At 37.3% G+C, this 12,662-nt stretch overlaps 2 protein-coding genes across 6 annotated transcripts in view; one reads left to right on the forward strand and one right to left on the reverse strand.

Annotated features, from left to right (window-relative positions):
* The window catches only part of LOC133524408 (UNC93-like protein), a 28,502-nt gene extending 23,153 nt beyond the window's left edge, over window positions 1-5,349 (forward strand). Inside the window, exons 8-11 of the mRNA XM_061860396.1 lie at window positions 2,037-2,177; window positions 2,585-2,711; window positions 3,226-3,346; window positions 4,573-5,349. Of these exons, the coding sequence (XP_061716380.1) occupies window positions 2,037-2,177; window positions 2,585-2,711; window positions 3,226-3,346; window positions 4,573-4,708 (525 nt within the window). The 3' untranslated portion in view covers window positions 4,709-5,349. The remainder of the gene's footprint in view (window positions 1-2,036; window positions 2,178-2,584; window positions 2,712-3,225; window positions 3,347-4,572) is intronic.
* The window catches only part of LOC133524409 (polyhomeotic-like protein 2), a 320,025-nt gene continuing 312,704 nt past the window's right edge, over window positions 5,342-12,662 (reverse strand). For all 5 annotated transcript variants that reach the window (XM_061860397.1, XM_061860399.1, XM_061860401.1 and 2 more), the window contains one exon: window positions 5,342-8,165. In XM_061860397.1, coding sequence (XP_061716381.1) covers window positions 7,929-8,165 — 237 coding nt within the window. In that variant the 3' untranslated portion in view covers window positions 5,342-7,928. The remainder of the gene's footprint in view (window positions 8,166-12,662) is intronic.

Below are 12,662 nucleotides of genomic sequence, written 5' to 3' on the forward strand. Positions count from 1 at the left end.
TGTCCCCCCCCCTGTAAATTCTAAAATAAAAGAATGAAAAAAAAAAAAAAAAAAAATGATATCCATTACCATGCAAACTTCCACCGAAAATTGGTTTGAACGAGATCTAGTAAGTAGTTTTTTTAATACGTCATAAATGGTACGGAACCCTTCATGGGCGAGTCCGACTCACACTTGGCCGCTTTTTAGGGTTCCGTAGCCAAATGGCAAAAAACGGAACCCTTATAGATTCGTCATGTCCGTCTGTCTGTCCGATTCTGTCACAGCCACTTTTTTCCGAAACTATAAGAGCTATACTGTTCAAACTTAGTAAGTGGATGTATTCTATGAACCGCATTAAGCTGTTCACACAAAAATAGAAAAAAAACAATAAATTTTGGGGGTTCCCCATACTTAGAACTGAAAATCAAAAAAATCTTTTTTCATCAAACCCATACGTGTGGGGTATCTATGGATAGGTCTTCAAAAATGATATTGAGGTTTCTAATATCATTTTTTTCTAAAATGAATAGTTTGCGCGAGAGACACTTCCAGAGTGGTAAAATGTGTGTCCCCCCCCCCCCCCGTAACTTCTAAAATAACAGAATGAAAAAACTAAAAAAAATATATGATATACATTGTCATGCAAACTTCCACCGAAAATTGGTTTGAACGAGATCTAGTAAGTAGTTTTTTTTAATACGTCATAAAAATTTTCATCAAACCCATACGTGTGGGGTATCTATGGATAGGTCTTCAAAAATGATATTTAGGTTGCTAATATCATTTTTTTCTAAACTGAATAGTTTGCGCGAGAGACACTTCCAAAGTGAAAAAATGTGTGCCCCCCCCCCCCCCCCCTGTAACTTCTAAAATAACAGAACGAAAAATCTAAAAAATATATATGATATACATTACCATGCAAACTTCCACCGAAAATTGGTTTGAACGAGATCTAGTGAGTAGTTTTTTTTTTAATACGTCATAAAATTAAAAAAAAAATTTTTTCATCAAACCCATACGTATGGGGTATCTATGGATAGGTCTTCAAAAATGATATTTAGGTTCCTAATATCATTTTTTCTAAACTGAATAGTTTGCGCGAGAGACTCTTCCAAAGTGGTGAAATGTGTGTCCAAAGTGGTAAAATGTTGAACAAGATCTAGCAAGTAGATTTTTTTTAATACGTCTCAAATGGTACGGAACCCTTCATGCGCGAGTCCGACTCGCACTTGGCCGCTTTTTTTTGTCAACATTAGTCTGCGGCAGTTTCCGATTGGCAGTGACCTTTACGGTTCCATGACTGTCTATTTGTCACACTGATTCATAATGTTATCTAACTTTATTCAAGAGATCACACAAACCGAGCTCAAATTTTATTATTGCTATTTTATGAGATAATAGATCGAGCACGAATTATGCAAATTTAATAGGTATCATTAACCTACCTAACCTACGACTACGACTCGTTTGTTCAATGGTTACATCATAGTGATAGGCATATGCAAGGATATTAGAATTAAACTTGTTAATTTTATAGGTCTCCGATTGGCTATCTTTAATCGCAGTTGTATCTTATATTATATGTATGGTTAAACTGTACCGTATAAACGGCTAACTCCGAGTTCCTGAAACGCGCAATTGGCAATAGATGATTTAAGTCAATGATTGAAGACCATTTTAGAAAATATCATTTGGCAAAGCTTTTTAGCAAACGGTATTTCAGGTGGTTGTAGGTAACGACTACCGATTTGAAAACACCTTGTAGCACCTACTTCTGAATATATAATACTTTACCTTCTGTTACCTGTTTCCAAACTAGGTAGCTATATTAGACTCAAGAACTTTACTTTCTCACATCCTCATAATTAATAATATAATAACTGACGATACATTCTCATTTCGCTGGCAGATTCCTTAAATGCAGTGTTGCGATTGGCAGGGTATGAACCACTAAATTGCTCGCAAGAGATCAAGTATTTGGAGTGTGCCTTATCATACAAGGTGCCATTGCTAATACAATTTGCTTACGAATTTAATGTTACGTTAAATTGCAGGCGTTCGTTGGCTGCGCATACGGCATCAGCAACATCGGCTACGTGATCATCTGCTTCGGCGTGTTCAACGCGCTCGCGGCGCCCATCGCCGGTGCCGTCGTTAAGCTGACGGGACGGTACCCCGTCATGGTCACTGCTTTGGTAGGCTCCTTTTATAACAGCCTAAGTTTTCCCCCTGAAATGAGTCAGTGAGATATGTGACTACATTTCCCAGATTGACCTCGCCGCGGCAGCCTTTTTGACACGAGCGTCCAGAAAAACATCCTAATTCTTATTAGTGCCATGATTATTATATTTGACCTCGTCGATTCATTGTGGCCGAATGATAATTTAAATTTAGTTCAGGAGGGTTTAAGAAAGAAGCGGCAAAGTTCTTAATGTGCAAGAGGACATGGCAACGAAGGGGCCATTCCAATTGAAAAGTATTTCCAAATTCAATGAATAATATTTCAATCCGCCCTTTCCCCTTCATTATCTAATTCATAATACTTAAGTCAACAGTTGAAATATAAGCAATTGTCTAATTTAAATGTTTCCTCACATTTTAGTTGCTAAACATCGTTCTGCTGACTGCGTTGATTCTCTGGCGGCCGGACCCTGAGAACTGGCTGGTGTTCTACCTCCTGGCTGCTATATGGGGCACTGCGGATGCTGTGTGGCTTGTGCAGGTCAATGGTAAGACAACTGCATCTGCGGGAACGTGCAGTACATGGGCCCGTGTTTATTGGCGCGAAATGTAAATGTCAAGCTTACGTTTTCAATGTAGCCCACAAGATGGCAGAACCTACAATGCATAAGAAGACGTACGTGAACAGTACAGGGCTGCATTTGATTTGGCGTGAAGTGTCAATGTGCAGTTTATTTTGCGATTCAGGCCACAAGATGACACACCCTCCAACGCGCAAGGTCCCTATAGCAACACATAACGACGATACTACCCCACCACGCATTACAGTTGTAACTGTACAGCCGTTGGACAATCAATTTGAATTTGGAATTAGTTGCGCGTTTGTTTGAGTTTAATAATCGAGCGAATTTCCCAATTACTGTAATGGCTGTTATGCGTGGTGGGGCAGGATATACATTGTAATTTTTATTTATTTATAGCGGTGAGGGTTTGTTGAGTGTATTGAATGAAACCCATATTCCAAACAATTAGGCAAGTTAACCTTGTGTTTATGATCCGCAGCTCTGTCTGGAATATTGTTCCCTGGCAATGAAGAAGCCGCGTATTCCAACTTCAGGCTTTGGGAGGCCACCGGCAGTGTTCTATCCTATGCCACGGCGCCATATCTTTGCGTAAGGACGAGGTACGGACTTCGATTCGAATATTTACCGAACTATAAATAATACTGAATAATTAACTATTAGTGTAAGCAAGAATTAAAAGCTCAGTCAAAGTTTCCAAATAGTTCGGTACACCATACTAAATATATGGTGTACCGAACTATTTGGCTACTTTGACTGCTACGAAGTATTTGACGCTGACTGTACAACACAATGTCGATATACTGAACAGAACGAAACCTTGGGTCCCCATGAAAACAATGAAACGAATTTAACAAACGGAAATAAGAGTTATATGATAACAATTCAATTCAATTTCAATCAACAAACAACTCCTGGCCAACTTCGATTATTAAAAGCTTCCAAGAAACATTGCTATGTTAATATGTAAAGGAATATAGTTCATGTCGTCCACGATGACGCGCAGATTTGTCAAATCCAACCTTTGATAACATGACAGGACGAGTCATGGCACGCGTCGTCGTGTATGACTCTATTGGGACCGTGCGAAGTGCATGGTGGGGGTAAGTAAAGCGATCCCAGCGCATAAGGTGGTAAACATTAAAACTAACTGCGGATAGCGTCTTTAACATTTCGTACAAGTTATATGGCTCGAAATGAAACTTTAATATACGATTACTCCTGAAATATTCATTTAAATTACATGATGTAAGAGACTATTGTAATCTGTATGAAATGCTTAATACAACTAACGTATTTAATTTGATAATTATTAATACTGCATCCAATCTAAAAAGCTTTGCAAATACCACGTATTATTTGATCTTTTTCTAGAAGTTAAGAATGAGTATATTAAGTTTACCTTAAAAGATAGACATTCAACATCGCAGACTTTTTTCTAGACCCATGGAAGAGAGACAACCCCACCATACATTGTGTTGTTATAGCTGAAACGGATCAGGCAGCGTTTTCGATTAAAGCTCCTAGCCAGTGTGATTTTTCCGACAACATCGTTATTTTTCAACCAATGTACACAAAACCTTAACAAGTTAGAATCACTCTATTCATTGATGAAAGTGGTATGAAAACCCGTTCAGTAGTTTTTCGTTTTGGAGTAATTTATAAGATGTAGTGAATTGACGTTTTCCCCTAGATTTGCGGCTGCTAGGTTGCGCGACAGTCATGCACATAGCGAATAGTAGATTGTTAACCAAGGGATGACAGACACACATTTCTGTCGAGGTAATTTGGCGCTCGAACGCAGTACACTAATTACATATATTTCCAGGTTATACGTCCTGGTAGGCTTCCTACTCCTGGGTTTCGCCGGCTACACCACCATCGAGCTGATGGAGTACCGCGTCAAGCGCGCGCACCAGCTCGAGAGGAACTTCCAACTTGTTGATAAGAAGGAGGACGATTGAGGCTGCAATCATAACTAATGTCGGCCACACACACTCGTCAAGAGACGCCGAGAATGCCGAGAACGAGTGTGTACAGTCAACTATACCTACCCCTGCATACATATTTGCATGCAGGGATGCTAAGCTAATAGTGTTACTGAATGAATATACAAAATAATAATAATAATAATGCTCCCTTCTCGGTTAGTCGGTTTTTGGTCGAGAGTCGAGACTTTCTTACACACTCGGGGCATAAAGGGTATTCGGGTCACATTGAACCCTAATATCGGATAATTCTGAAAATCGACTCTGAGATGATAGAATTAAGTGTCATTGGGAATGAAGGGAGAAAAAGTACAAAACTTTTATTATCAAAAATAAACGTACTACTTCCCCTGGACAACTAACCGTAACCTTGGCAACGAGTGACACTTATTAGTAGATTCAACCTTGTATCTAAAATATTATTATAATATAGTACTAGCGATTAGTATTTATAGTAATAGAGATTGCTAGTGATTTAAATATATCATAATTGTTGTTTCTGTAATATACTTAGTAAGGTAATTTTTTTAAGTTTATTTTCAAATTAACTTTAAGACGGTAAAATAAGTGTATATTTTTTTGTAGGAAAACAAGAATAAACAACATAAATATCTCAATATTCATCATTTTAATTCTTTCCACATAAATTCGGACCCAAATGTCCGTAAACAGATAAACAAGCACATCCATAAACTAAGTACAATGCGAAGAAACAAGTGACTAATACCTTGTTAAACATAATTATTCTAATAATAACATAAGACAAGTCTTTGAGTTATCAGACACTACCGCCAATCAAAAGACACATTCAATGTTTTCACAACTTAGCATTGCTATTTCGAACGGCAGTTTAAATATTAACACTAGCTGTCTTGCTTTAATGATGCTATTTAGAAGGAGATAGTGATGTTAATATAGAGCGTCTGTTACTCTCCTGCGACACGAGTTCTGGATAAAAAAAAATATGGACATAGAAATACAGTCTTTAATTAAACGGAACTGAAATTAATTTGAATGAAAGCACAAGCTCACACGAGGAACTACGGCGTAGCATTTGTAGCTAACGTTTCGTAGCTCTAATTCTCGTAGCAAAATTGTATTGTTCCACTTTAGACTTCTGGAAAGCATTAGGAAAAAAAATATGTATCTTTTTCCATTCACTTACTGATTAATATTATTTAGTAACTTCGGAAATAAAATAGACTAAGTTTTATGTTTCAGTCGGTAGTAAAATAACGCTATATGAATAGTAAGTACTTATAAAAATATTAAGTAACAAATATTAATAGTTTCATTTATGCGTTTTCGCGAAAATGTCCCATACCCACATGGCGTTTTGATGCTACCGGCAATTTGTAAATAGATGTTAGCTTACAAAGTTAAGTCTATTTTTTAGTACCAAAGTCCATTTCACTGTCAATAATGTAGTTAGCATAGTAAAAAAGTTAGATCTGGTTTTGAAAGATTAAAACTAAATTCAATGACAGAGAAATGCACTTGTAAAGCTTCGCCGTAATAATTACTAAATTTTGGATAAATGGACTCGTGTCACGCTTGGAACTCATCAGATTCAGATAAATTGTGTTATTTGATTTGTCTTATAAATAGATTGTCAAGCAATTTATTTTATAAAACAATACCAACTAACTATATTTAATATCCACACTATTGTCATATCTTAAATCACATGAAACAAAAAATATTACACATATTATAAACATTCATTCGTAAGTCACTGGTCCTATTATACGTTAGTTACATAATAAAAGCACTGATTCTTGAATATAATGCTAAAATAACATCACCTATTTATATTTTCAATTATTATCTATAATTAAGTATTATTGTATTAACTGATTTAAAGCGTAGAACCGTAATACTTTAACATCTGAATATATTTTCATTTTAGGAAGACTATTTTAAGGCACGAGCAAAGATTTTTATCACCAAAATAGCACCTTTAAATATATTTTTAAATCGTATGTGTTGCGATTATGCTAAGATTATTATGATTTCAGTACTATTTACTATTGTTAGATGATTTATGTGTTGGAAGACGTACTGTATAATGTTTTAATAAAATAGAAAAATTATATCGTGCCTTTCAAAGAAAAGTGTTTTCTCGCTTGTCCATCACGTTACTCTAACATATTGTATGTATACATACGTATTGTCTATATGTTGCAGAACATACACTATTTTGGCAATTAAGGAGATTACCACAGGTAAAAACCTACTCGTTACATTGTATTTATCTCTACAGTAAAATAGAACTGAAAACTAGTAGAACGTACTTATTTACATCTTTTATACAGGCAAATATTATGCGGGTTTGAAAAGGGTTTTATACTAAATTACACAATCGTATTATGTACTAAGTAAGTAATATTACTGTAGTCGGTATCAATATACTGAGCTTTTTTCAGGTGTATTAAATGCTATGATACAGTGACGTAAATATACATCTTTACAAACTATGTATGTATATACAGTATATCTTTGTGACCCTGTATAGATGTAGATTATAGTAGCCTCAAAATATATAAGTAACAATTTTTACAAACGGCCATTATATACATTTTTAAACAGCTTTTACTGTTTTTATATTCCCTCAGGGTCATAGCACCGAATTTTACCATTTAAGGTCCTCGAAGTATTTAGACACAAATATACTTCACAAAATTATTCATTAAGTCATTTTGGACGGCAATACACGATCTATATTTACATAGATTAAGCTAAGTGTACACCTAAATGTAATAATTAACTAAATGCAAAATCTACATATACAAATACAGGAAGACTGAAACGTGGACTCGATGACTCGGGAGTCGTATTAGCTAGTGCATGGTTCGTGTTCGATATGTTCAAAACAAATGAAAAAGGGTAACCTTTACGTACCCTTTTTCATCGCCCTTGATACTATATGGAGTACAAATATTTAACTATTATAAATGACATTGATTATTCTGTTACATTTCAAATTGTGGCAAAAATCAGGTTCACGAGCGCATTTAATGCCAAAAACACGCCACATAAACTTTTATTACACACATCGATATTTCTAACGTGATTTGTTTTAAAACACCATTAGAATCCATATATGACTGAACCTTAAACGCGCTTGGAGCCTGGCCGGATGGAAACACGAAACACGACATGATTAAAAAAAAGAAAATTTAATACTACATAAACCCTAACTAGGGCTAGTGGTGTTGCTCCTGGGTTCCGGCTTTAGAGCTGCCCCGTTTATTCTGACACTAGTGGGACTGGCTTGGGCCTGTGCCTGGCAGCTTGCGCACGGCTCGAGCCTCCTCGCCAGGACGGCTTTGAGCTTGAGCGCCGGCCCTAGCTTCATCTGCAGCATGCCTGTTAGGTGGTCTTCGGTGAGGAGGGGAAGACCGGCTCCGTCGATTCTCTGCTCACGAAAGTTCTGTAAACAAAGATAAAGCGGCGTAAGTAATTGCTAGAAAAAAACGGGGGTTCATTTTAAAAATAGAATTGCATTTATTTATTTTTAAAATCAAACGAAAAAAAAGGAATGCAACTCAAATCATATCATATCATTAGGGGTAATTTGTTTGTACTAGTATAGCGAGCGTGCATAACCTGTAGCCTGGGGCTTCACAGAAAACGTCAGATTTTTAGCGCGAGGTGTAAATGAGATGTTTATACTTCCAATATACCCCAAAAGATGGCAGCGCATACTATGTACAAGAAAACTTATGAGAACGGTAGATGGCAGCACTTGCTTTGACGTGAAGTGTCAAAGCTAGTGCTGCCATGTTTATGTTTCCGATTCAGGCCAAAAGATGGCAGACCGTCGAACGCGCACGGTCCCTATTAGGGAAATGGAAGGCTAGAGGTCACTCGATATAGGGACAGGTAAGTATAATACCTATAATATACCAAAACGGTAATTCCGAGAGCCAAATCAGATAAAAAATAAAACTTGACTGAGACGGTTAAATAACAAATGATATTTCGTACGTAAGTTCCGAAAAACTCATTGGTAGTAGGAGCCGGGGTTTGAACCCGCGACCTCCGGATTGCAAGTCACGCGTTCATACCGCTAGGCCACCAGCGCTTATAACTTGGCACAACCACGTGATTATATTTCTTGCTTAGATTAGAAACTATTCATGCGCGTGTTAGATCATACAAAAATCGTGAAAAATCGTCTAAATTATGAAGACACCACATGAATTATCATCGAATCAAGTGGTGTGGCGATAGCAGGTGTTTTAAATTCGATAATTTCCCGATTAATACCGATTATCGATACACGCATTATCGAGGCGGGTTAAAGTATTCCATACCGGTTTGTTGGCGTCTGTTCAATGAATCCACATACTTACTGGGTACTTTAATATAGACAACAGAAGTGCGATTAACCAGTAAGTATTTATGAGATCAGGGATTAAACAAAATTAGAACAATAAAAACGAGAAGATGATTATTTGAAGGTAGTAGATTCTTTTAAAAATGACGATAATTGTGCGGATAACATTGTTTTGATGAAGCATGTGGCCGATTACCTTGGTATTTGATTATGAATAAAGGATTTGGAATGTTCCGCTGCAGTAAGTTTTGTTACATAATAATCATCATCATTGGCTTTTTCGTCTATGGCAGGCGTAAAAGCGTTGGTGTAATACCGGAGAGACACCGTTTTTGGTAGTTGAATCCGATGCGAGACCGACATAGTGTTATAGTTGAAGAAATGTTTAATGTCGTCGTTGAATGTTTGATTACGATACAAGAGCAAAAAATAGGAAGTAGAACTTGGTCGAAACTTTTAAGGGCCATATGTACTGTAAAATGTTGTACAATACATGTGCGAATACGATACCTACATATGGCCCTTTACATTTTCGACATAGATATGCAATGAGCTAATTATCGCACTAGTGCGGTTATGTAGCGCCATATGTGCTGTAATAGTAGATTACGATACAAGTGTGAAATACAGGAAATTCGAAACGAGTGGCGATAAATTAAAACATTAAATCGACACGAGTTGCAAATTACCTATTCGCTATACCACGTTTTACAGTACATATGGCCTTTTTAATTTTCGACAGTCACGTAATGTGCTAATTATCACACTAGTGCGGTAAAGTAGCGCCATGTGTACTGTAAAAGCTATTATTTATTCTCACAAAAGTAGATATTTCCTCAAACAAGAAAATGCCTCTTAAAAAAAGGAATTTCCTAAAATATGTACTTCTTGTAATTTTAGTCACATGAAATTGGATTAAAACGGGCTTTAAGTTTAATTTACAAAATAGTTTCTGCATAGCAATTATGGAGCGGGTCAAATGACGGGAGCTAAGGCTAAGTGGCAGCGATTAACAAAGTGGGAAAGTGGAGCTCCGGTGGCTGGCCCGGTGGGAAAACTAAACGGAATTTAGAGAAAAAATTGCAATTAGGGCTAGCTACGGAGAAACGCAAGGTTCATTTCTTTTACGGCTTAAATTAACACCACCTCAGTGCCAACTTTGACATTTTTAGAAGAGAAATGCATTGGTAAATTGGCAAACGCATACTAAACTTATGCACACCTTTTACATTGACAAAAGAAAACTATCGTTATTTCAGTTACCTTTTGTTCACATGTTACAACTATGGCTCAAATTTAAGTCATCATATATCATATTTATTTATTTTTGTCATATTTTTAAATTATAATATAGTATGTATCATAGAAAAACATTAGTATATCATAATCTCCAAAATTAATGTAATAATTATAATACGCTTGGCAATAATCAACGTTAAAAATTGGACTATAGAAGTAGTATATGCTCGGAGTAACTTGAGTTTTTTTTTTTTTTTTTTTTTTTTTTTTTTTTTTTTTTTTTTTTTTTTTTTTTTTTTTTTTTTTTTAAGCATACGGCCCGCCTGATGGTAAGCAGTCACCGTAGCCTATGGACGCCTGCAACTCCAGAGGTGTTACATGCGCGTTGCCGACCCTTTAAAAATCTGTACACTCCTTTTTTGAAGAACCTCATACTGTAGACCCTCGGGAAAACCTCGGCAGGTAGCTCATTCCACAACCGGAGCGTGCGCGGGAGGAAGTTCCTCTAAAACCGCACAGTGCGTGACCATTTAGGTTCTAGGGTGTGAGGATGAACACCCTGCCGACGGCGGGCGGTGCGGTGATAGAAAGTAGCCGTGGGCATCATGTCAAACAATTCTTCAGAGCACAGCCCATTGTACAAGCGGTAGAACACACATAAGGAGGCAAAGTCTCTCCTTAGACTTAAAGGTTCAATACCGCTTGTGAGTTTGGGATCGTCGACGATTCGTACAGCACGTCTTTGAACTGAGTCGAAGGGCCCAAGCTGGCATCCAGGTGCTCCTGCCCAAAGGTGACAGCAATACTCCATATGGGGTCTCACTTGCGATTTATAAAGTAGCAGTCTTTGCCCTGGAGTAAAGTATCGCTTTGCTTTATTGAGCACACCGAGTTTTTTAGATGCCAGCGCAGCCTTCCCTGCCAGATGACTACGGAATTGGACGTCACTGGAGATGTCGACACCGAGGATCCCAATACTCCCTGACATGGTAAGGGCTGTGCCTTGGAACTGTGGGACCACAGTAAATGGGGTTTTCTTAGCGGTAAACGCGCAAACTTGTGTCTTTGTGGGGTTGAACCGGACTAAATTATCCCGACCCCGCACCGAAACTCTGGATAGAGTGCTCTCAATATCCGACACAAGGTACAGTTTACGGTACCTAATGGAATATCTACTGAGTCTATTACAGAACAGATTTCAAGAATACAATAATAGAATGCCTAGTCAGAGTAAAGCTTTCTAAACCAAGCATGTTCATTAAATAACATATTTAATTATGTAGGTACTTATTATCGGTAAGTGTTAGTTTTCTAGCATTTATAGGGTGCGTGCGCGTCGGCTGAATCGCTAACAAAAACATGTACATTGACACTTCACGTCAAAGAAAGTGCTGCCATCTACCGTTCTCGTACGTGTACTTATGCATATTAGGTTCTGCCATCTTTTGGGTTACATTGGAAGCATAAACTTATGCATGCTCCCCTATACTACAACTTTACTTCATTAAAAATAAACGAAAGGTTTATTTAATAGTAAGCAAGATCGAATAATCGCATGAAGTTACACGGCTATCGGAATTTCCATCGGAATACAAGTACATCAGGGGGCGTCAGTACTACCTACTTCTTAAGGCCCCGTAGATTCGTGTCCTTCTCTCACTCTCAATGAGCGCAAGCGTGAGCGAGATGGATGCGCGTGATCGGGTCCGAGGATATCATGTATTAGAATTTTAAATTGTTTTAAGTTTAAAAAAAAGAATGGCTGAGCTCCCTTAAAAATAAAATTGCGCATCTTCACAAGCATTTTTCATTTTTTTGAGCTTTTGTGTGTATGTTACATATTTTTAATTTTATTTTTTATTTGTTGTGGCGACCGGCAACACTCACTTAGCCTGCCGTGAAAAAAAATCGTTTGTACTATGGAGCTGAGAGTGTTCAAGTGCGTTTCAGACCTATATTCGTGGTTTTTTTTTTCTATCTAGCGAAAGTCAAGAAATCAGGATTGGAATCGCTGAAGTCCCCAAGATTGCTAATAAAATTTGGCAACCGTATTCTCTACAAAAGCGGTACAATTTTTCAAAAACTCCGCTCCATGAATCTACGGCACCTTAAAAGCGTTTAATAGTTCAATGGAAAACAGTCGAGCAGAGTGCAGTAGATAATTTGCCGCTTAAAAAGCCGTTTATACGCAAAAACTCGTCATGATGCGACAAAGAAATTCCACGGCTGTTTGTTTCGTATTTGGTAGTTTAATTATTATGGGGACCATTACAAACGCAATTAAACGGTTTGATGAAAACGGGGAACCTATTTGTAAAGACAACATAAATAAATGTATCTGAGTACGCC

Source organism: Cydia pomonella, chromosome 13 (assembly GCF_033807575.1).
Source record: "Cydia pomonella isolate Wapato2018A chromosome 13, ilCydPomo1, whole genome shotgun sequence".
NCBI lineage: Eukaryota > Metazoa > Arthropoda > Insecta > Lepidoptera > Tortricidae > Cydia > Cydia pomonella.